Genomic DNA, 24,310 nt, shown 5'->3' with positions numbered 1-24,310 from the left:
AAAACTAACAACAGTAAGCAGAAGAAAAATAGTAAGTCCCCTCCCACAGCTGTGACTGAAGCCTGTCTACCCTTGGAAAATAGGTTTCAGAGTAGCAGCCGTGTTAGTCTGTATCCGCAAAAAGAACAGGAGTACTTGTGGCACCTTGGAAAATAAAAACCCTAAAATGTTCCTCTCAGCTGACTAAGCCCATCCTTAAGCCCCTCACTATTATGTTTGAAAACAGCAGCATTCCATATGTATTTTACTTGAATATGGAAAACGATAGAACCCCTAGTACAAGTGAATCTGGACGACTGTAGGGAGCAAGACTTCTCGCTTCTACATCTTAGACATGCCCTATGTCTTGACTCACCCCCTCTAGTCAATTCAACATCACTTTCAGAGTTGCCACGCCTGCAGCTGTAGCATTGCTGAAAGTGCTGGGATCTTGGATGCAGCCTCACAGGCCTGGAAACACGCCTAAAGCCTGAGTCTCAAGTTACAATCCCGAGACTGAGCAAGTGCATCTTAGACCTACCAAACGCCAGGCAGTCAGGAAGGAAGATACGTTGATGGTCGTCAACTAACGAGGCTGTCTCAAAAGAAGACTGTGATGCCACCAGACCAGGTGCCAACTAATGCCAAGCCCTTAAGCCTCACTGAACACTGACAAATGCATAACAGTAAACCAGTCAGTCTGACCTGTGTAGTATTGTTAAGATAGGTACTGGATTTATACCTATGTGTCTAGACTTTATGAAATGCCTGTAAATTGCTGCATGCATCATCTCACTTAAAACCATGCTATAAGCTAGTACTGAAGTGTTTGTTCTATAACAGTAAAATGTTTGTTTTGAAACTATGTAGCTCACTAAACGATAAAAAAAGACTTCACCTAATGCAAAATGCTGGATTCCTACAGAAGGCGTTATCTTCTGCCCATAAGGAAAGACTATTGAATCCAAATGGGCCATTGTGGAACAAGGACTTTGTTGATTGCTTCTCCCACAGCCCTGAAGAGATTACGTGCCCAACTCCTCATTTTATCACTGGGATCAGGACCAGTTCCAGGGTTTTTGCCACCCCAAGCAGCAATAAATAAATAAAAGCCGCGATCGCGATCTGCAGCTCTACCGCCGCCGCTTCAGTCTTCGGCGGCTGGTCTTTCGCTCCGGGAGGGAGTGAGGGACCCGCCGCCGAATTGCCACCGAAGACCCGGACGTGCCGTTCCTCACCCTTGGCCACCGCAAGCAGCTGCTTGCTGGTGCCTGGAGCCGGCCCTGACTGGGATGCTGGGGGAAGGGAATAAAAATGCCTGTTGAGGAGAACTTATTATTCTTCTGCTGCTTGAACTCTGAGGGGTGAGGCTTTCTAAGCATGTTTTGCCTGGGTTAGCCCTAAGGGATATACAGAGTCTGCCTACTACAGACGTTTCTATTACATTTTGAAAGCTGACTGTAACTCATTTGTGGGTGTATGCTTGCCTGCTTTACTTTTGTAAAGAACTCTCATTTCTTTTTCCTAGTTCCTAAACCTTTGGCTGGTTTGTTACAGGATTGGCTACAAGCACTGTCTTTGGGTTGAGGTCTGAGTACAACTGGCCGGAGGTAAGTGACTGGACCTTTGGGACGGGGACTAACCTGAATATTGTTGTGATTTTTGGTGTAAAGCAACCACGTATTATAAAGTCCAGCTTTCCCGGGTGGCAATTGGACTCTCTGTGACTCCAGGGTAAGACTGGTATAGTGGTTTAGGAGATCACACTTGTTAGTAGATTGGTGAAATCTAATTATAGAACATACAACCAGGCTGGAGATTTTCCCCTGCTTCTTGACAGTCTGCCCTGAAGTTGGCACTCAAGGTAGTGAGCCGCTCCAGACAGTGAGACAAAGACACCACTTGGTAAACAAGCTTATGTTAAGGGGGAGGAGGGATAGCTCAGTGGTTTGAGCATTAGCCTGTTAAGGATTGAACTCACAACCCTGGGTTTGAGGGGGCCACATAGGGATCTGGGGAAAAAATCAGTACTTGGTCCTTCAAGGTCCCTTCCAGTTCTAGGAGATAGGTATATCTCCTACTATTACTTAAATGTGCTTGCTGAACTTACTTATACTTTATCCCTGGAAAATACACTAAGTATATTGATTCTGCAGCATAGTAGTGTTGACCTAGTGTGATTTTAAATGATGTGTATGTGCGTATAGAACTAATAGAGGGATCAAGGGTATTTGCCTCCAAACCCCTTTTTAAATAGCTGGTAGTAGGTGCAATCTGGTGAATTCCAAAGTTTAAAAAAAATACTACTGGGAAGTATTTTTATGTGTTGAAGGGACAACTAAATCTCTGTCAGGGATGTTCAAACTGTATCTGTAGAAGGTCTGAACTCTATCAGAGGCAAGGAAATCATTTAAGCTTCCCTTCAATTTGGTAGCAGGATTTCTCAGGGGGATGAACTCCCTCCAACATCACCCCTGATTCCACAATGACAGTCATTGGCCATACAAATAACAGACAGAACAGAAAATCACAGTGGATAGTGCTAATAGTCACGCACCTGCTCCATGGAGATATTTTTATAAATGACCGTCTGATTCCATTCGGGATTCAAGCTTTTCTGCACGTATTTAGTCCTCCGCTTGTACTCAGCACTGAATTTGAACAAAGGAAGGGAACATTACATTAGTCCTCTTTTGTTTCCTTCCATTCTTGTGCAGAATATAGTTCATGGAAATAGAAAAAACTAAAACAACTCAGGGCTATAAGAATACAATGAGAGCCTACCTTCTTTAACTGCATTGCCCAAGTTGCTGTACCATGCTTTCATGATGCTGTCTTTAAAAACCTGACCTTCTGAGCCTTCTGAAAGCTCAGCCTGCCTACAAGAAAACTGTTCAACCTCCAGCATCAGGAAACACAAGCTTTTTTTTTTTTAAACTGTAGTTATAAATACCTCCTGCCTCTTTAGAGCAGGGCTTTAATTACAACTGTAAATGATAATGTGTTTCTTTCCCAAAGAACATCTTTCTGTTCGCATTTAGGTAGGCTTAATCCATTTTATTTTTATTTTGTATTCTTTAATCATAGGAATCTCATCTTATAGGAACATTAAATGAAAGCCATGGTACACTGATATACTGCTAATGATAGAAACACTAATTTCATATTGATTCTGTTCTCTGGCTTCGCCTCTAACTGTAGTGAGGCCAAGCATAGAAGTGCATCAACCTTGTTTTTATCAATAGGCAAGTATAAGAGGTTTGGCTGAATTACCTGCATTAAAAAGGAGCTGAAATATACTCAATTATACTCTGCATTTCCTGGATGCAGAGCAAGTAATGCACTCACCTTTCATACATTATGGATTCCTTGGGCACTACAAGCCCTGGTGCTAGATCCACTTGCATACCGATTTTAATTTAATATAAAATGTTAATGGAAAAGATGTCATAGGTTACCTAAGAGAATACCAAGAACTTCTAAGATTCTGAGAACCCAAATAGATTTAAAGTGCAGAAACTTTTTGCTAAAATGAAAGGTAACTGCTCTTTTATCTACATTTAAACATGGCCCTAATGTAAAGGAACAATCAAAGACTTGAAGATTGGTTTATTTTGATTATTCTTCTTTGTTTGTAAGACCACTCTGAAAGTGCAAAAGTAATATTTCCCAGCTTGATTTGTCCCTGTGCTTTTGGCAAATACAATTTCCCACCTCTGCCTAATGGAGAAAAAACCAGTACAGATTGCCTCATTTTGAGTACTTGCATTATTACAGCTTTGGACACAGCGGTCATAGTCTGATACTCTTACTCATATCAAACGATGCATTATACTATACAAGTGGCCCCACTGAAATCAATTGTGCAAAAAGTTCTTTCTAAAAATTTCCACAGAAAATACTTACCATTGTCTGACAGGCTCTACTCTATTTTCTCATATCTGTTTTTCTACAGACATATTTTTCAGAAAGGCCCAAAGGCCCACATTCTCCTCTCTCAGACACTGTATTATATCACAGTCACTGGGGAACATACAGCATATCTGAGGTCTGCTCCATAATAACGAGGCATTTGTGATCACAGTGACAGGGATATGAAATCCCTCTCCTGCCTCTTTTCCTCATACACTCAGTTCTGAGCGACACTTTATAAAGTCAGTGACTTGCAGTGATTCTGCATCCCACACCTAGCCCATTCCACACAGCCCCATTCATTTTCTTTCAAAACATGATGTACTGCTGTCCTCCAATTTCCTACAAAACGTGTAGGGCATTGTGGTTTGTAAAGCAGAGTATCTTCCCACTTCCACTTAAGAGGAAAGCAGAATGTGTCCATAATGCGATTGGGCCTGACAACCTCAGAGTGTAATGATATCTGTTAAAAAAGGAGCTCTTTCTCTTTTTATTTTTTTCATGTATCAGTAAGAAAGATATGGATGGGATTTCAGGGGGAATGAGTGTACATTAAAAAGATATTAACCCTACAGTCTTATTACTCTGCATTCCTTACAAAGAAGGCAAAAACAACCACCTCCACTACCACCACCAAACCGTAAGCCTCTCCGGGAAGCAGAAGGGCTATGATGACTAATCCTATTTCATGGTCCACTTAAATATTTATGCCTGTTAAGAAAACCAGACAAACTCAGTGGCATGTTCCCCCCGTTCCCTTGCTCGCAAGCCCCTCCCTTGCCCTTTCTGAAGCTGTCTCTGCACATCTGGAGATGGGGTAAGTTGAGAAGGGGAAGGACTGGGGCAAGCGTCTCTCTGTCCTCCCACTACTCCTCAGTTGAGTATCTTTTGCTGATCAGCTAACGCCGACTTGTAAAAATTAATTTGCCCAGACTCCCCTTTCACTAGCCTCTGTTTGCCAGAAGCTGGGAATGAGCGACAGGGGATGGATCACTTGATGATCACCTGTTCTGTTCATTACCTCTGGGGCACCTGGTACTGCCCACTGTCGGAAGACAGGATACTGCACTAGTTGGACCTTTGGTCTGACCCAGTAGGGCCATTCTTATGGAATCCATTTCCCTCCTATCTGGCGGGCGGGGGAGGGTGAAGGGGGAACATAGGAGCCTGAAGACAGTTCAGAGGCACTGGAACTTGGTCTGGATGACTCTAGTACTCAGGGGATCTACTGGTTTCAGGGGAAGGATTTCTTGGTTTTTGAAAGTGGGTAGGGGATTAGACTCCCTGCCCCTTGCTTGTCTCCTTGATACCACTGTAAATCAGGAGTAATTCCTGTGAAGTTACTCCAGTGTCAGTCTTAGGGGTGGGCAACGTGGGTGACTGCCCAGGGCGCCGTGGTCAGTGAGCGGGGTGGGGGGGGCACCATCTGGTGCTGCAATCTGGTGGGCCTGGACTGCGGAGCGGGGTGGGGAGGGTGGGCAAGCCTGGGGCTGGAGCCACTGGCGAGCCAGGCAGGGGGGCAGGTGATGCCACCTGGAGCTGCCAGCCTGGCGGGGAGGCACAGGCAACAGGGCTTTCCCCTGCAGAGCCAGTGGGCCAGCCCCTGCTCTCCCCTTCCCGCGGGCTCAGTGGTCAGGACATATATGGCCGGGGAAGGCTCCAGACTCAGAAATTCCCTCTCTGTGCAGCCCGGCCTGGACGGCTAGAGTGCGGCGGCTGTTGGCCAGGCACCCATGGCAGCTGCTCTGCCCTCAGAGCTGGGCACCTGGCCACCAGCTGCTGCTCTCCGGCCATCCAGGCCAGGCTGCACAGAGAGGGAATTTCTGAGCTGCCCAACCAGTGCTTAATTTGTGTCAAGGCTTACTGGGGTGAGCCCCGGTACCTCGCTCATTATAAATTAAGCACTGGCGGGAGGCAGTGGGGCCTGGGCGGAATGAAAGTGGGGAGCCTGGAGACCCCATGGTGGCACAGAGATATTATGGGGGAGCCGGTGGGGGCCAGGGGGCCTGGTCAGCTGCCTGTTTCAGGGGCGCCAAAATATAAATTAATCCAGGGCATCATTTTCCCTAAGGCTGACCCTGAGTTACTCCAATTTTATATCCGTGAGAGCAGAATTTGGCCTGAAGTGCTATTGCAAAAAGGGACTGAGTCTGTTGCACAGAAATAAATTTTTTTTTTAAAATTGACTATATCTAGAAAAGCCCACACAAAGCAAAATGCCACTTGAAGGACTGTACAATTTTAAAAAGAAAGACCTGGCAAATACATTGGATCTGTCCCACTAGATTACCACTTTTCCCTTTGCCTGTGATTAACAGATGGTGATGCTTTGATATAACACCTTCATTAAAACTAGTCTACTCCCAACGGAATTCATACTTCAAACTCATAGGACATGCCATATGTGGAAAGAACACAAACTCAGGCTCTTCCTTTTCTTTATCATGTCTCTGGATTTCCCCTTTTATACTCTGCTGCTATATGCAGTAAAACAATACATTACTTATAGAATAAAGGAAGTATTATACAACTCTTACATGTAAAAATTAACATTTGAATATGTGAATTATATAATTATATTAATTATGAAATAACAGTGATCTTAGGCAGAGCAGAATTTGTTCATTAAAAAGCCATCTATTGGCCTGCTTAAATTTTCCTCTTTAAGTAAATGTGAGGCTAGAGGATTGAATTGTATCTGGCGTTACTATGGGTTGGAGCTGGTCAGAAAATTTTAGTCAAAACAAGTTTTTTTGGGTTTTTTTTTTGACAAATATGCCATTTTCCTTTGAATTGACAGGTCACTCCCAAATAACGTCAGCATCTCTGATTGTTTCTCAGCAGGAACCTCTGCTGAATGTTACGTGACAAGTTCACAGTTAATCACAAGCATCAAAGAGTAAGGACCAATTTACACAGTACTTGATTGAACAAAATTCCCATTCACTTCACTGGAAGTTTTAAATAATTAAGGACTACAGAGTTTGATCCTAAAACGTTACTGCATCAGGAACCACAACAATTTTTTCCCTAAATTTCTTTCTCTCCTGGAAATCAGATTCATTAGATAGTGAACAGCAACACCAGTCTTGGTGCCGGGATTGATAGGTCATCAGAACTCAAGGAAAATCTACAGGTACATGCATAAGATAATTGATGCACGCATGCTTCAAAGAATAAAATTGAAAGATAAGTCACTCTACCTTGCATTCTGGACAACCATGACTTGTCTGCATGGACCCAGTGAGGAGACAGTGTAATCAAAAGAGATGGGAAAGTAGAGGAAGCAGCATGAGAGAAAATGAGAATAGACAGAAACGAAAGAGAGAACATGTGAATAATAAATGAGCAGTTCCTAGTTTCAGAATCGCAGGAAACAGACATTAACAATACAAATTTTGATGTGGATTGAACTAGATCAAAGGAAAGACACGGATCCGCAATCAGTGAATGCATTTGTATTTACATAAAAGTAATAAATTTGCTGAGCATCTCTCCACTTTAATTGTCAGCGGTATGTACAAAGAATCCCCAAAGCAATATGTCCCACTGTGAATGATAACATTAATCATAGTTTGAACTAGAAATGGGCCCAAACCACAAGAGAAATGTAAATGCCCCAGAACTTTGTCACCATTTGGATCTGGATTTGAATTCAGGTCAGAACTTTGTAGCTTGGACCTATGTCTAATTTAAAGTCTTATTTCTACAAAATCAGAGCCATTCCCCCCCTCCACACACACACACACACACACACACACACACACACACACACACACACACACACACCCCTTCCCATATGATAATAGGCACAAGTAATTAAAACTCAGTTTTTACATAAAATGGAACTGCAGATGTCGCAATATGTAAGGATTTACTATGTAGCCATCATAAATTGTCTTTTCTAGCCATTTTGAACCTTCTGATTTCAATGAGAGTTTCATGACCAATTTCTCTGGGAGCAAGACTGAGCCATTTTTGCCGCCCAAAGCAACAAAAAAAAAAATCCACCTGGACTGTGCCGCCCCAAGCATGGACGGAATGCTGCCCCTTAGCATGTGCCGCCCCAGGCACGTGCTTCCTCCACTGGTGCCTGGAGCCGGCCCTGGATTGAGCCCTTTATAGCCTGAATCAGCCATGATTTCAATGGAACAATTCATGTGCGTTTACTATACATGTGGTTAAGTACTTTGCTGAATTGGAACCATAGTTCAGAAATTCCATCCTAAACTGAACATTTGGGTAATAAGTGTAAAATTTAAAAAACAGCCTCATCAGCTACACTTACCAAAATTGCAGGCAAATCCATTTGTAGGTGCAAAACAAATGCTGAATTGTGCACACAAATATATCTGCACGTATTTACATAGTTTGCTCACATAATGCCATTATGGAGTTTAGTGCATGTGTGTCCATAAATTATATGGTTGCAATTAGAGAGGCAATTTGAAAACTTGACCATAAAGATCTCGTTCCATGATCACATTATATATATATATATAGTATTGTATGTGGATATATATATAGTATTGTATGTGGATTATTGTATATGGAATTAACATGGCAAATCTTGGTTTAAATTCACAAAAACTAGAAAAAAAATGTGAGTTATAGATGAAATTTCACCCTAGTCTCACCTTGCAGTGTCCTTCATTACAGTCTCCCAAACACATAAAAACCAGAAAAAACAGGCAGAGCTACTGAGTTAAAGACAGATTCCTAAGGAGAACTCTGAACTCCATGGATCTGGCAGGTTTCACCAGACCACAATGTTATTTTAACATAATTTGTGCATGTGTGTGACTTTTATTCTGTAAAAATTCAAAACAAAGATTAAATCTACAGGCCTGCTTCGGATCCCACTGAAATCAATGACAAAACTCACATGGATTTCACATGAAATAGGATTGGGCGCTTTAGTTGCAGTGTCTTGTTAAAAAAATAAAGAGATGTTCAGTGCTGCTTGATACTAAACAGATTTTCTGAAGCTTTAATCTAAGTTCTGTTATTCAGGACTGGCATCAAAGACAAATGAAAAGCAACAGAGTTCAAGCTGAAATTTCCCCTCCACTTACCCTCTCCCTGGAAGTAGATAGACTTTAACGAAAGGGTCAGAATAGCCATTGTTGTCTCGTGGAGCAAGGTTTCTTGCTTGAAGAATGTGGATGATAAGATTGCCAAGGTGCTTGTCATAATTGATTTGAAGCTAGAGAGGGCATTAAAATACTTGAGGATTATTTTTTTCCTTTGCTTACTAAAGAATTCAATTTTCCCCTGAACTCCTTTGCATAAATGTCTATTTAATGCAAGTATCAGAGGGGTAGCCGTGTTAGTCTGGATCTGTAAAAGCAGCAAAGAATCCTGTGGCACCCCTTATAGACTAACAGACATTTTGCAGCATGAGCTTTCGTGGGTGAATACCCACTTCTTCAGATGCAAGACTTGCATCTGAAGAAGTGGGTATTCACCCACGAAAGCTCATGCTGCAAAACGTCTGTTAGTCTATAAGGTGCCACAGGATTCTTTGCTGCTATTTAATGCAACAACACCTATTCACATCTACCTGACAAGTGGCTCATTTCAGCAGATGATTTAACCTTCCAGTGACCTGGGAGCACAGAAACAGATTCCGCTTCCTGCTAAAATGATTGTTTGCGCCTCCACAAAAAAAGAGAATGACCTGGCCAACAGCCTTAGCTCTTACACTAGAGACCTCTGTTACAGAGTCTAAAACCAGCATGGTGGTGTGGGCTCCATCAGTCAGTCTTATGCACTCACAACCAGAAGCCATCTCAGTCTATCCCGTTGACAGTACAGGATTGTTCCCAATCAGTCAGGGGAGTAGCCAATATTCACTCACACAGGTTCAAAGTGGACCCTCCCCATAATTTGAAATGGGCTTTTCCCCCCACACACTCTAAATGTTCATCCTAACTTGTGTCATCTTCTCTTGACTCTACAAGACTCTCTTGGCTCCATTCTTCATTCCCCCATGTCTCTGGTGGTGCTGTCATTTTCTTCACTCTGCGCCTATGGTAGAGCTGGCCCGTATCCACAAACTATCAGTGTCTCTGCTCCTTATACCTATCTGCTAAGAGTTAACAAAAGAGTCTGCCAGAGCCAGCTATTCCTCTAGGCTGTCTTGCTTTAAACCACAGACACTTGTCTCTCCGAGCCACTGTAGGAAGTGGACTAAGGGGACAGATGTAGACAGAGAAGGAAAGGTGCTACCACCTGCTTTCCCCAGCTCCCTAGCAGCAGCAGAAAGGGCTTCCAGCCATGAGGTTGGGAGCTTACCCACTCCGTGGGGGCCTGCCTGCACTTTGAAGTCAGTGGGACTCGCATTTGAGTAAGGTGACCCTGAAATAAGAGCTCACATGGAACTGGGAGGCAATCCCAAGAGCAGCATTTTCTATGCCCCCCAAACTTTCATTTCCAGAGTTTAGTGAACTTTTTTATTTTTAAACCATCACTGAGGTCAGTTCATATCAGATATATTCAGCTACTCAGCACTCTATGGAAAAAATTGAACTGCATCTTGGAAAATCCACAACTTTGCTTGCATATATATTCAGTGTCAGATCTTCTGAAGTGAATCACAGTGAGTGTCTAAGGATTACAGATTGGAATTACATTCAATTTATTTTGTAGCCCTTTTGAGATCAGTAGGAATTCCCATGCTACTGTTGAATTGATCTTGTATTGCACAGACTGATAATAACGTCAGAGGTCCAAATCTGGCACTGATTAAACCCCATGTCATCCCATTGCCTTTAGTGACATTTCAAGGGGTCCAAATTACCTCAGAATCAGCCCAAATCACACAGCACAGGTTCCCTTCTGAAAATTTATTCTAAACCTAAACACGTTCAGCTGCAATAAATTCTGTATGTATTTACCTGAATTTCTCCAGTGATTGGATGGGATGTGGACTTTGTGGCTTCAGTGGGCTGCCATATGAAAAAATATAGAGAGACACATAGATTAAACATAATAGTCTTTCACTAGTAACATTTTTACAAATCTCTGTTCACACTGCTCTACCTACCATTTACCGTAGAAAGCCACTTTTCTTCTGACTCCAGCTATTAATTTATTATTTATTATTACTTATTATTATTGGCACCTAGTGACCTCACCTGAGATCTTTATGCTAGGTATCGTACAAACACTGAGCAAGAAACAGTCTCAGCCCCAAACTGTTTACAGTCTAAACAGATAAGACAGACAACATTCAGAAGGGAAAGAATGTAGTATCATTCTCATTTTATAGAGAGGGAACTGGAGCACAGAGATTAAGGGTAAATCTACACTACAGCAACAATGCTATGGAGCTGCAGCGGTGCCTCTGGACTGTAGATGACATCAAAAGAAGAGGCAGAGGTAGTTAATCCGCCTCTCCAAAAGGTGGAAGCTAGGTCTATGGAAAAATTCTTCCATCGACCTAGATGTGTCTACAGTAGGGGATAGGTTGACCTAACTACGTCACACAGGGTGTGAAATTTTTCACAGCTCTGAGTGAGGTAGCTGTGTCAATTTAATTTTTAGGTGTAGACCATGCCTAATTGACTTTGCAGAGATGAGACAGCTGTATTTCTGTAGAAATGCATGGATTAAACTACTTTAGGTCAAGGTCAATTATTTTCTTATAATTTCATGGATGATCACAGAGGAGAGGATGAAAGTGAGTGAATTTTCAAGTGGATGTTACAATTCCAAATCAGTTTCTGTTGATAGTTCATTCATTGATTCTTAAGTATCATCATCCTTGCCCATCAACTTGTTCATGTCACTCCCCTCTTTGAATCCTTCCACTGGCTCCCCATCTATTATCACATCAAATTTAAGCTTCTGGTCCCTTTCTTCAAATCTCCGTATATCCCTGCCTCTTCCTATTTATTCTCCTTTTTTGAGGTCCATGAATTGCTGACAAGGACAAAAGTGTCCTTAGATAATTATGTTTCTTCAGTTTAAGAACAATTTCACCATTTGTTTGATATCCTGTTTCATTATATGATGGTGTCCTTGAGCCAGCCTGGAGCTGCGTCCATTCTTCCAATGGCTGGTCCTGCAACAAGGGTCTATCAGGTTCTACAGCAAAGTTTTCAATACTTTTATATTCTCTCCATACCTGATTCTTTGGTTGATGCAGCTTACAATGAAAGTTCCAAACAAAGACAAACTCACTATTCTTACAGCCAGTAACCAAATGCTCAGAAGATTGACCTCCTTCTAACTTGTAGATGTGAATTTCAACCTGCCAGGATTCTAGGTCAATACAACACCTCTTGCTGTGCTAAGGTCATGCTGTAAAATATGTTTCATGGCTACTGCAGTCCTCAAAGGATCAAAGAGAATTTGTCAATGCATTTAAAAGCAACAGTTCAAGATGAGACCAAGAGCAGGGGTTGGAGCTCTGGGTTGTGCATATGTTGAACCATGCCTAAGGGTAATCCAGTGTCCTTTCCTCCTTGGGTGCACTAAATGGGAGAAGTTCCCTAGTCTCCTTGTGTGTAGGAATTAGCGCTGGCTGGAAAAATTCAGATGCAATACTATTTTGCTGGAATTTGCAATTTGTTGAAATCAAAAGGTTCTGCAGAATCAGTTCAATTTCAGTGGAAACTCCACTGGAAACCAGACAGGATTAAACACTGCCTTGTTTCCTGCCAGCTCTCATGAGTCACACCCAGATCCTCAGCAGCACATCCAGCAGGGAGCCAAGATCCTGGAAGCCCCAGCTCCCAAGCTCATGGCTCCTTGGTAGCCTGAGCTCCTAAGATCCCTGGTACCCAGTCAGCGCACCAGGCAGACTGCCCTGGAGCCAGGGCTTTGCTCCCTTTTGCAGAAAATCTTGAATCGGAATGAAACCAAATTTTGAAATATCAAAATCCTCCAAAAAAACTAGAACTACATTTCCCCACCCAGCTCTAGTAAGGACTGCAATTGCTGCTGGACCTCGCTCAGGGTGACTCACATAGGGAGGAGGTGAAGGAAAAAACTCTTTGTGCTCTTCCCCCACCTCTGCACAAAGGATAGGCACAAACTGGCCCAATGTATTCTACCAATAAATATCATAAAATTCTGCAGAAGCTGGAGATGAACCTAACCCCTATATCCAAATGTTGTACTTCAGGGCAATCTCTAATATGAACATAGGAATTCTTTTTTGACGCTGGCTTGTACCCAGTGTTTGGAGGAATACCCCACCCTCTCCTGCCACATTAATGTCACATGAATAAGTGCCATGGGGAAACACATCTTCCGGCCCCCAAATGGTTGTGCGTTAGGAGAGTATTGAGAATTGGTGACCCTGGTAATTTTTCTCCTATGGCTAGTGCATCAGCAGAGACTACTGTCACGCATCTGGTCTGTGTCTAATCCTTTTTAGAATCTTACAAAGCGATTGGACTCATTGCTCTGGGGGACAATTATAAAATTAATTCTACGTTACATAAAACATTCTTTAACAGGAATTTGTAAGTTTATTGTCTACACATTTCATCCAGTTTCTCCTTGTTATTTTATTAGGAGACTGGTTAAATAAGACTGTTAAATATGACTCTAGAGACCTGAGTTCTAGCCTCAGCTCGCTCACTGGATTACTGGATGACCACGGGCAACTGGTTACACAGGCCTGTGACTCAGTTTCCCCATATGTAAAATGTGGGTAATGATGCCTCCTTTGTAAAGGGTTCTGAGACCTGGCTAGGTATTTTTTATGATAATAAATAGGCTTCTCAACATTTTTTAATGTTATACTCCTATGCTGTCTCCTAATATGTCTCCTCTTACTCGTCTTCTTTACACGCTAAACAGCCTGAGGCCAAATTTGCGGATGCCATAAGTGGGTCTAACTCCACAGACTTCTGTAGGGTTACACATGCTTACACTAACAGTGAAATGAATCCTGATCTTTTTCAAAGAATCTCCTTGTCTCTAGTTGCTTTCAGTGCCCTGTTTGGCCTTAGTTATTTCTGCAGTGCTCTTTTTGAAATGAGGTTACCAAAAGTCAATTAAATATTCAGGCTAAGGACAAACCATCAATTTATATAAAGACATAATCATATTTTCGATATTGTTTTCTGAGTTCTTAATGCAGCCTAATCTCTTACTTGATCTTTGGACTGCCAGTGCATACACTGTCTATCTTGACTCCTAGGTCTTTATCTTTAAATGTTGCAGCTGTTTCAGAATCCATGAGTGAGTACAAACTATTATGAAGTTTTCCTTGCAATATGCATCGGCCTTGAATTTGCTTAATCCACGGTCATAGTGCCTCATTATGCAGAACTCTGCTTCCCTGTGCTGCACGGTGAAGATGGGAACAAAGGGGCTGGAAGACGGGTAGGAAGTAGACATGACATGAAGAAGTGGGAGAGTAATGCACATGTGTCAAAATCCATATGGATGGCAGAGAATGGGGAGCTTATGCTCTTTGAGGCATGATCCCCACAAAAAAACCCAGTAGATTCCTAGCAGAAATGTGCATGGGAGTTACTGATGCTCCTTGTTGCACTAACTTCCTTCTCTCAGAGAAGTGATTAAAGGGCAATGGAAGAGCTAAAGGCATCATTGCTTCTGAGTAAGATTAATACCTGATAGAGATTGACCTACTAAGCAGACTTGGAGGACTAGCTCGCTGTGTGGATACACCCAAGATACATAGGGATGAATCTATTTTTAAATGGACCATGTCACATCTATGATAATGTGCTCTGTCCCCTCCACAAGGCCACAAATCCCTCCTCCCCAACCAGGAGAATTTGTAAGTTACCATTCTCCTACCTATCTGTACTCCTCAACAGAGATATGTACAGGCTGTCCTTACCAGAGTCCTGGCCCAACTGTCAAAAATCTGCTTTTCTTACCAGACTCCTCCTAACATCCCCCCTGTGGCCACTACAGCTCCCATGATGCACTGCAGTGACAGAACTCCCACAATGCCCCACACAGCTCAGTCAGAGGGAGGGAGGAGTGCATCAAGGGAAATGTAGTCCAGCCAAGGAGCTTAGCCCACAGGAGAGAACAGGACATGAAGCACCTGCACTACAATTCCCAGGAGGCACCACGGCAGCATTGGCAGATGCAGTTTAATGTTGAACTGACTGAAAACAAAATGTTTCAGGTCAGCTCAACAAACTGAAGTATTTTGATTCAGGTCAAACTTACCTGAAATATTTAATTTAGATTTTTCCCAATGGAAAATAAAGAAAAAAATCCAGGAAAAAAATTCCATAGAAAAACTTTGATTTTCTTCAAAATTGCACTTTCTGACAAAAAATCATTTCAGTAAAAAATTTCTGACCATTGCTATCAAGACCTTACAAACTCCTTTAATCTGAGCGATTCAGCTGACAGCTGCTAAACTATACTAGACATGTGAGTTTGTAAACTGTTTCAAGTCCAAACTGAATTGTCCAAGTTGCAAATATTGAGAGCAAACAACTCCTAAAATTAGCCAGTCAACCTCTGAAAAAAATACTCAAAGACTCTATTGACTAAAAATCACTTCTTAATTCATGGCCTATGCATCATTTAAATCCCATTTAAGCCCTCACAACAGGGTTTAAATGGTTCGTAAGAACATAAGAACAGCTATACTGGGCAGACCAATGGTCCATCTAGCCCAGTATCCTGTCTTCAACAGTGTCCAGTGCTAGATGTTTCAGAGGGAATGAGCAGAAAGAGGCAATTATTGAGAGATGCATCCCCTGTCATTCAATCCCAGCTTCTGTCAGTTCACAGGCTTTTCCTGGCCCTTAGTAAAGGGATGAATGTTACTTGTTGATAGCGCAGGGCAGGTTTTCATGAGATGGTGATTAAAAAGGCTGAAGTCTGTCTACACTAAAGCTGACAAGACTGGTATAATTGGTTAACTGGACTATACTGCTGCTGGATAACAGATACAAGATACAAGATTCTAGGGTGGATGCAGACTTATTTTTTTCAAAACTTAGAAACTCAAAAATGCCACAGCTGATTTATCACAAATATTGGGTAAAAAGAAAATGTATCTTCTGTCAGGAAACACCATCAGATAAACTTTAGGCTGAAAGCAGGGGCTGTGCGGTTTTCTAAACTGAACTTATAATGCAAAGCTATTTACACCTTTTAACTAAGAAGTCACTGGGGCTCCATAATCTGTATCTGCAAAAATACACATACACTGAATGGAAAATTGTAAATTCCTCTGTTAAGCTTTAACAATTTTAGAGCCTTTTAAAATGATCCTTATTCATTCTTTATGTTCCAATTCAGCAAAACACTTAAGCACACACTTCAATTTAAATATTCAAGTAGAGTTTTTTTAAGTCGGTTGATTGAAATGTCACTCTGTGGGACTGACCGCATGCTTAAAGTGAGGCACATGATTAAGTATCTTGCTGAATCAGGGCATTATTAAAGATTAATTTGGCAGAAGGAAAAGCAACTCACTGCTACTTCAGAGGGAGTTAGGAACCCTAAGGACTTAGAAAGGCAGCCTATTCTTCTTTAAGAGGCAAAGAAAATTGTTCCTGAAGGACATTTCATAGCCAGATGCCTAGTATCCAGCATGTAATCTGAACTGCAACATGATCATGCATCCGTTTTGAAAAAAATAGACTTGTACAGGACATAACACATTCATGGCTCAAAATGCTAACTCCCTTCTCTGCATCATCATTCAGATTCTTTTTCCATAGAAGAACTGGTGCTTTGTAATGCTGTCACACTTCCTAGGGAAGATTGTCATTATTGTGATGGGGAGCTCTTGTAATGCCAGGCTCTGATGTTATGCTCTATCACTCTCTATGGTAATGGGACAAAGTATTAAATGTGAGGGAATCTGCATTACAGGATATCAAAGAGACTCCTACATCATTTTTGAAGTACATCAAATGTGCTATACAAAAACCTTTAAGCAGAAGATTTTATCTACCACCAAAAGGAAGACCTAGGCACTTTGAAACATTTAGGCCATCATGAAACTTTTGCAAATGTGATGGATCAAGATTGTAGTCTGACTGCCAATGTTGTAAATCAAAAGCAGAAGGGAGCTCCAAATTGACTAAGTTATAATACTGTGATTTAACATCTCAGTACAGTTATGAACATGTTCTGTATATCAAGAAACAGAAGCCATGATATGCCAGTGATAGGAATGATTATTATATAGGGAATATATACTTCTGATATGATTTACAGAAAAAAAGAGGTTTTTAATTACTTAATCTTCTTAATTTGAATGCCAAGATCCATTTTACTTAATTTTTAAGTACATTTATAAAGCAATAATGCATATTGGATTGCTTTTCCTCTGTGAAACTTTGTGTGTTTAATATGTACCTTATTGGCATGAACTAGCTTATGTTTAACCCATCTATGGGATTTCTGGCCAGGCCCCCTCAGTAAAAATTTGACCTCCTACTATATTTATTCCTTTTCCCTTAAGGACAATAATTTACACCCGAACTAAAGTGGCTAACAAATAGAGGAAAGCGCTTAACTAAAAGACGCACACTTTTCTCAGGATCTGGACCACGACTGTGGATCTCACATAAAACATAAAGGGGCGTCATTAAAAGCATAACCTATTTCACTGATGCAGCTTTCCCACAGCAACTCTCTAAAAAAATCCTGATTGTAAGTCTGGGATTCGTGTGTTTACCTCTCACGGAAGGTACTTAGATCCACAATGATTTACTTAGATTGTAAGCTCTTTGGGGAAGGAACCATCTTTTTCTATGTTTGTACAGCACCTAGCACAATGGGGTCCTGCCTCATGCCTGGTGTTCCTAGGTGCTACCACGGTACAAGTAAATAAATTAATAATGATAAAAATAATGGGAGACCTTATAAAATCCTATACAGGGCTCTAAATATAGATAATTAAGTAGATAGGCAGTGCATTACTTTCACATTTCCAACTCTCCTTAATGTTCAGCTTTTCACTATCCTATTAGCTTCCTTTAGAAAAGATTTGAGCGCTCTTCCTTACAAATTGCACAAGGAGTGTGATCTTTGCAACATTGATTTCTATTGCAGGCAACAAATCTTTTGATGAAAATGTAGAGAAGTGATGCATAACTTTATAGCCCTTTTCCCCCCAACTTCCCATATGAAAAATATTGCTAATGCCTTTTGAATATGTGTCTGATACCACAGGCATAAAGCAGTTCAGCTGAGAAATGGACAATATTTGACAAAGAAGATCAGAGGGTACAGTTAATAACTAACTCATACTGTTGTTTAGTGAGAAAGGCAGAGCTTGATGTTAAGGTAGTCGTTTACTCTCTTCCTGGCACTCAAAGCAATTCTTATCAGTGCTGCCACTATGATTATTTATTCTTTATAATATCAGTATTTGCCTCAGCACTGTGCATGGCATAGATAGTCTCCCTCTGTGTTTTTCTGGGTGAAGTCCTGGCTCCAATGGGTACGTCTACACTGTAGTTAGATACCAGTAGTTGGCCCCTGCAAGATGACTCAGGCTTGCAGGGCTCAGGCCATGGGGCAGTTCAACTGCAGTGTAGACATTCAGACTCAGGCTGCACCTCACCCATCTTTCAGGATCTTCGAGCCCAGGTCCCAGCCCAAGCCTGAACATCTACACTGAAGTTAAACAGCCTTTAGCCCAAGCCCTGTGAGCCCAAGTCAGCTTGCGTGGGCCAACCACGGGTTATTGATTACATTGTAGACATACCAAATGAGTCAATGGGAGTTCTGGCTTCACTAAAGCTGGTATTTCACCACAGAGTAGACAGGATGCACATGAAAGACCAGAGGAAGGATGACCAGGACAATCTTTTGGCTAAAGCACTCAAATTGGACTAAAGATATCTTGGTTCAATTCCTGGCTTTGCCATAGACTTCCTTTGTGATCTTGGGTAAGTCTCATCATCTTTGTACCTCAGTTCCAAACCTATAAAATAGGAACAATAACATTCTTCTCTGTCATGAGGGTGTGGTGAGGGTAAATTTATTTACACGTGTGAGTCCCTCTGTTGCTACAGTAGAGAGGTCATGTAGGTAGATAATTACTCACTTCTTGTGTCCACATTTTACTCACTGGACACTGAGAAGTGTATCACAAGTGGAAGCATCTTACCTTGCTGCTGTGTCGTTTTTTGCTCACTGAGGGTGAACCAGGCTGGCCGGGACTGGGAACAGCACTGGAGCTGGCAGAGGGAGTGCCAGAATGGACATGAGATCCCTTCTCCACCGCTGAGGAAGCAACCAAAGGGGACTGCTGTAGGGAAACCTTTTGGAGCTCCGCAGCCAGCTGCTTAGGATCGACCCCTGGGGACTTCGCCTTGTCTACTGGATTAAGGTAAAAGAGCTTTACATTGATAATTGCTAAACCATTCAGTCCTCTGGCTATTCCAGCAGTGAGTCGACATACTAAATAAATAAACAAAGTTGTCAGATTGCCTGCTTTTATTTCCACTAATTGAAGATCTGACTCCAAATTTCAGTGCAAAAAAACCTTGAAAACAACAGGTCCCCTTCTCCACCCACTCAACACCAAGTCATCAAACCCCAGCTACCGCATAACCCTTTAGGATGAATCTTCTTTAGCCAGCAAGGGAAGTTCGCTTTTATTATAGTAAGATTAGAGATGATTGGCCAGATCCTTGGCTGATAATTAGCCAGGTCCTCAGCTGGTGTAAATCACCAGCTGATGTCCTGGCCCCATGTCTATAGCTTCTAGAACTCTTCTAGTTTTGTTAAGAACCTGTATGATGAGAGTTCATCCAAAATCTTTTGTTTCAACGACTGAGTAATAAATTCAAGTCACTGCTGAGCAAATTCATGCAAAAAGAAAAAGGACTAAGAAAGGATGTGAGCACGAAAGAGACTCCAAAGTCTGGAATGGAAGACTTCATGAGCTAATCAGAGCAGAGAACTTTTCTTTTTAAGCAATTTAGAAAATAAAGTCACATACCAGACATTTCATGAGTTTCTGCTATGTGCTTAAAATGCAAACAAAGCTTTGCCTATATCATTCATAATTTTCAGCTGTGGTGCTTATGGCCATCCAGTCCATACATTTGAAAGCAATCTGCTTTCACCTACCAGCCTTTACTGGGTCATGCAGTTCCAAATGCTGGGGATTCTCAGAATCTGACAGCATGTTGAGGTCCCTAAAGAAAGCAATGAGAAGCCTGAGACAAAAGAAACTCTTTCCTTATACCCTCGTTATTTTATTAAGTCAATAAATGAGACGTGATTAATGACAGAAAGCAGCTCCCAAGCATGGCCCCTTCTTAGCTGATACAACTTTGCAATGCTGTTAAAGTCAAATGTGTTGAGAAAAATGATTCTTTTAAGGTGAAATCTTTAATGAATTGAATGTAAGATTATATTAAAATACATACATTTCTCATGGTGTTTAGATGAGTTACAGCGTCCATCCTAGTATAACACGTTTCAACAGAAGTCATGAGAAGACTAAATTCCTATCTCCTTACACTGGCCAACCCCATTGAATTCAATGGGATTGTACCTGTGTAATGAGAGGAGAATTTGTCCTAGAAAGGGAGACATCATTATGGATAAAAACATAATTAGCTAAAATCTCTTTTAACTGATCCCTTTGTTTTATTTTTAATGATTTATTATGGAACAAATAAACCTCCAAAAGTAACACTGAACCCTTTTTCTAGTTTATACAGGTACAAATCCTCAAGGCTAGCAAAGGTTCCACCTTAACAATTGTAAATCAAAAAAAGCCATGAAAAGCCAAAAAAAATGGAAACAGAAAGATGGGGAAAAACTCACAGTCTTACACATATTTCTGCTTCCCCACTCTGTTGACAAATGATACTCTGGACTTCTTCATAAGTTCTTGCAGTCAAGGGGATGCCATTCCATTCCAACACCTGCATTCCTAGGATAGCAAAACAGCATAGGGTGAAATACTGTTGCTATGTGACCCAGCCTTTAAAGTGCATGATTTGATGTGACATTCAGAAAATCTGTTTTACATGGTCTTTGGTACATTACATTACCAAACATCTTTCACTGCACACTGATAAGATTAATAAATGTTGGGATGCCATCAGCTTACCTATATGACTAAGTTGGCAGCTGAATGCCCTTCTGGCTGCTCATGCACACTGCATAAAATGCTTTGTTTGGGTTGCATGATAGTGAAAGATTTTTAGAACACCAAAATACATGCACACTGGCCAATGTATTAAAGAAATCACCATTCTATGCATCAGACATTTCCTGGTTAACTAACATCTGTGAATTAGGCTAAGATGACATTCCCAGCTTGCTGGCAAACAGCTACTGAGTGTCTGTGGTAAGAAATATAGTAAGAAATGGCCTAACTTTGTGGGCGAGATGTGTAAATGCTGGGCCACTGTTTGTATTCTGTCATTAAAAATATAAAATAAGAGAGGACCATATCAATGAAGTTAGGCCGATTTACACCAAGTGAAGGTCTAACTCAAAATGTCTGAAACCAGCCTTGATAAATTGCCTTGGAAATTTACAAGTTCAGGCATGAATTCTGCTTACTCACCTTTCAGCAGAAGGAGGGGGATGATGCATGTGCATGGGGGGGGAAGATAAGTAACTCACTATCTGGGATGGAGGAAATCTGAGTCTGTGGTGAACAATATTCTGTCCTAAATGTATGCATTATTATATGTGTCTGCTCTAATTGTCCTAAGGCCTGATCCTGCCAAGACTTACTATGGAGTCTTTGCAGGATGAGCTGGGCCATTCAATTTACAGTAGTAAGCACTATGCAGGATCAAGCCCATAACCTAATCAAATGAGAAATCTTATTTGGTTACAATGAGCTTTTTAGGTCAGAATGTTTACACTGAACATACCATTGAGTTAAACAGGGGAGCTCAGAGCATAGAGCAGTAGCCAGCTCTCCAATTAGGGCCAGATTGTGAACTCCGCATTTACACTGGTGAGTAGTCACTCACATGAGTAACCCCAATTAGGTCAACTTCTCACCAGTGTATGGGTTTCAAAATCCAGCCCTTGAACTATGGAAGGAAAAGGTTCTTAACAGATCAAGTTCCAGAATACTTAATGGCACACTAAAATCAATGGGTAAAAATCTTAAAACCACATCATTTTCACAGCAAGAAAACCACAATCATTTGGCTTGTTGCCACTTACACAGATAAAATTGTGTCATCACATGGGTCTCATGGCTATTTTGAGAATCCTGTGCTGTTGTATACAACAAATGGGGAAAAATAATAAAGTAAAACATAGTGACAAACTCATAACCAAAGGAAAAGATGAAGTAAAATATAATGTTAATTGCTTTTGAAGGAGATGGAATGCATTTATACAGTGCTGAAAGAGTGAGAAAAGATATAGGCTATCATACTCCATTGTGCCACATTTCCCCAGGATACCACTAGAATATGAAATACCATATTTCCTCATGCATTTGTCAGCAAGAAATTTTAGTGTCATTTAGTGTCATCGCAATGAAAATACAAACAATGTGAGGAATGAATATGAAGTGATGCTCAGAAGGCAGTGAAGCACATTTTTAATAGACTTACCAAAATAGATTCACCTTTCTTTAAAATTAAACCCCTTTTCATTTACAGATCATTGTTCAAGAGGACGATCTGGCTTTTGAAGAATCACAAATAATTGTTTTGCTATTTAGGATGTAAGATTTATGGAGTCTAATTCTAATCTCACTTACCCTGAAGTATATCAGGAGTAATTCTGATTGGAGTGATTGTAGCAACTCCTGATTTACTGCAGTGTAAGTGGACAGTAGCATACACACTGGTGTATTGGGGTTTCTGGAGGGGAGAGGGCTAGAGTTATTTCTATTTACAAGCCAACCTCTGGCTATACGATATTTTTGAAAGGAAGAACACAGAGGAAAATTGGGTGCCTTGCTGTGATAGTACATTGATTAATTAAATACAGTGCAAAGAGCTAAAACCAGCACTTTCATATAGCAGCAAAGAGAGAAAAGGGAAAAGGAAGGTTTTGGATGTTTTGGAAGATGGGTGGCATCCTGTTATGATACACAACATTTACTAACAAACGACGTCCGCCTAGCATCCTGGAGAAAACACCATGTATGTGATTCGGCACCAAGTGCTACTCACCAGAAAATGAGACAGCAAGTTGTTCCAGCTTAGAGGGTTGGCAAGAGGAGCCCTGCAGCCCACCATGATCAATTCTACCTTATTATGGCAGATGTATCTTGTGCTTGGCACGTGTCTGTCAGCATATCAGTATCCCAACTGGGCCACCTTCTGCCTTTAGGTGTGGCAAAGCCGGTCTAATTTTAGTCAATGAGAATTCTGCCATTGATTTTAAGGAGACCAAGATATGGCACAGTGACTTAGAAGAATGTTTTTGGCTAGGAAAATGTTTATCTGACTGGTTTCTACGCTCTTAATTATTTTCGAACTATTACCCCTTTCCCTTAAGAAACTGGTACTATCGAATATCCTTTGAGCTAATGTAGCTTCCTAAATGCAAATAATAATAATAATAATAATGAGATTGATGAGGATTAAATGACTCGTCAGCCATAGTCAGTATCCAGCAGCAATTTCTGCCCATGTCAACTTTGTTTCCCAAAACCCTTAAAAAGTGTGAACATCAAACACGGTTCACAGGCTCCGGATACAAGAAAATACATCATGTGGTAGCTTGCACTGCCAGTGTCTCCCACACTATAGCCTCGATCCAAAGCCTGCTGAAATCTGTCAGATCAAGACATATATCTATTTTCTTAACAACCACAGGTTTCTCTCTTCAGGGCTATGACTCCAATACTAAATTCACGCCAACAAAGACCTGGCTTTGACCACTTATTTTTTTAAAATATCAAACCTCAGCAGACCACCTCAAACAGCTTTGATCTAGAGCGAAGCTAAACAACTACTTCTCCTTTTATCTACAAAGGTGTTTGAAACATTAACTGCTGCCAGATATCTCTTTTTTTTATTTAAATGAGGTTTTGATATCAAATCTCTAATATGCTTCAGGTACAATCATTATGCAACAAACTTAATTATATTTTAAAATGCACAGATATTACATGTGAAAATATCATTTAATTCTGTGCATTTCAAACCCTCAGAAGCAAGCTCAGGAAGGACTTTCCTCTCAGAAGTTCATATTTTCAGTACTATTATGTGAGAACAAAGTGCATCCTTTTCTTCCATTCAAAGGACAACAGAAGAGTTAAAATCTTTGGGCCCCAGGGTGAACATTATGAAGCCAACCCACTCCACAGTGTGCCTCAGATGGGCACTGGGATATATATACCTAGCTCTTATGTACCACATTTCATCCATAGATCTCAAAGCACTTTTCAAAGGAGGTCAGCACTACCATCCCCATTACATAGATGGGAAAACCGAGGCACAGCAAGGTGACGTGACGTGCCCAAGTTCACCCAGCAATCCAGCAATAGAGA

The 24,310-nt window shown here is 41.2% G+C and overlaps 1 protein-coding gene and 1 long non-coding RNA gene across 4 annotated transcripts in view; one reads left to right on the top strand and one right to left on the bottom strand.

Moving 5' to 3' along the window:
- PCLO (piccolo presynaptic cytomatrix protein) overlaps nt 1-24,310 on the bottom strand; it is a 541,568-nt gene that overhangs the window by 93,241 nt on the left and 424,017 nt on the right. The window contains exons 11-17 of one of the 3 annotated variants that reach the window (XM_045030493.1): nt 20,653-20,761; nt 19,948-20,015; nt 18,980-19,191; nt 10,791-10,841; nt 8,967-9,097; nt 7,095-7,121; nt 2,537-2,630 (exon numbers count right to left, since the gene is read on the bottom strand). In XM_045030493.1, the coding sequence (XP_044886428.1) occupies nt 2,537-2,630; nt 7,095-7,121; nt 8,967-9,097; nt 10,791-10,841; nt 18,980-19,191; nt 19,948-20,015; nt 20,653-20,761 (692 nt within the window). Of the gene's footprint in view, nt 1-2,536; nt 2,631-7,094; nt 7,122-8,966; nt 9,098-10,790; nt 10,842-18,979; nt 19,192-19,947; nt 20,016-20,652; nt 20,762-24,310 lie in introns of those variants that run through there. The other 2 variants (XM_045030503.1, XM_045030514.1) reach the window with 2 other exon arrangements.
- Nucleotides 1,541-22,576, top strand: LOC123377513. The gene is made up of 3 exons (XR_006582237.1): nt 1,541-1,589; nt 19,011-19,201; nt 22,467-22,576. It is a non-coding gene; the product is annotated as an uncharacterized LOC123377513 (long non-coding RNA).

Source organism: Mauremys mutica, chromosome 1 (assembly GCF_020497125.1).
Source record: "Mauremys mutica isolate MM-2020 ecotype Southern chromosome 1, ASM2049712v1, whole genome shotgun sequence".
In the NCBI taxonomy this organism is placed as follows: Eukaryota; Metazoa; Chordata; order Testudines; family Geoemydidae; genus Mauremys; species Mauremys mutica.
The sequence above is the reverse complement of the archived record's forward strand: the minus strand, read 5'-3'. Positions and strand labels throughout refer to the sequence as shown.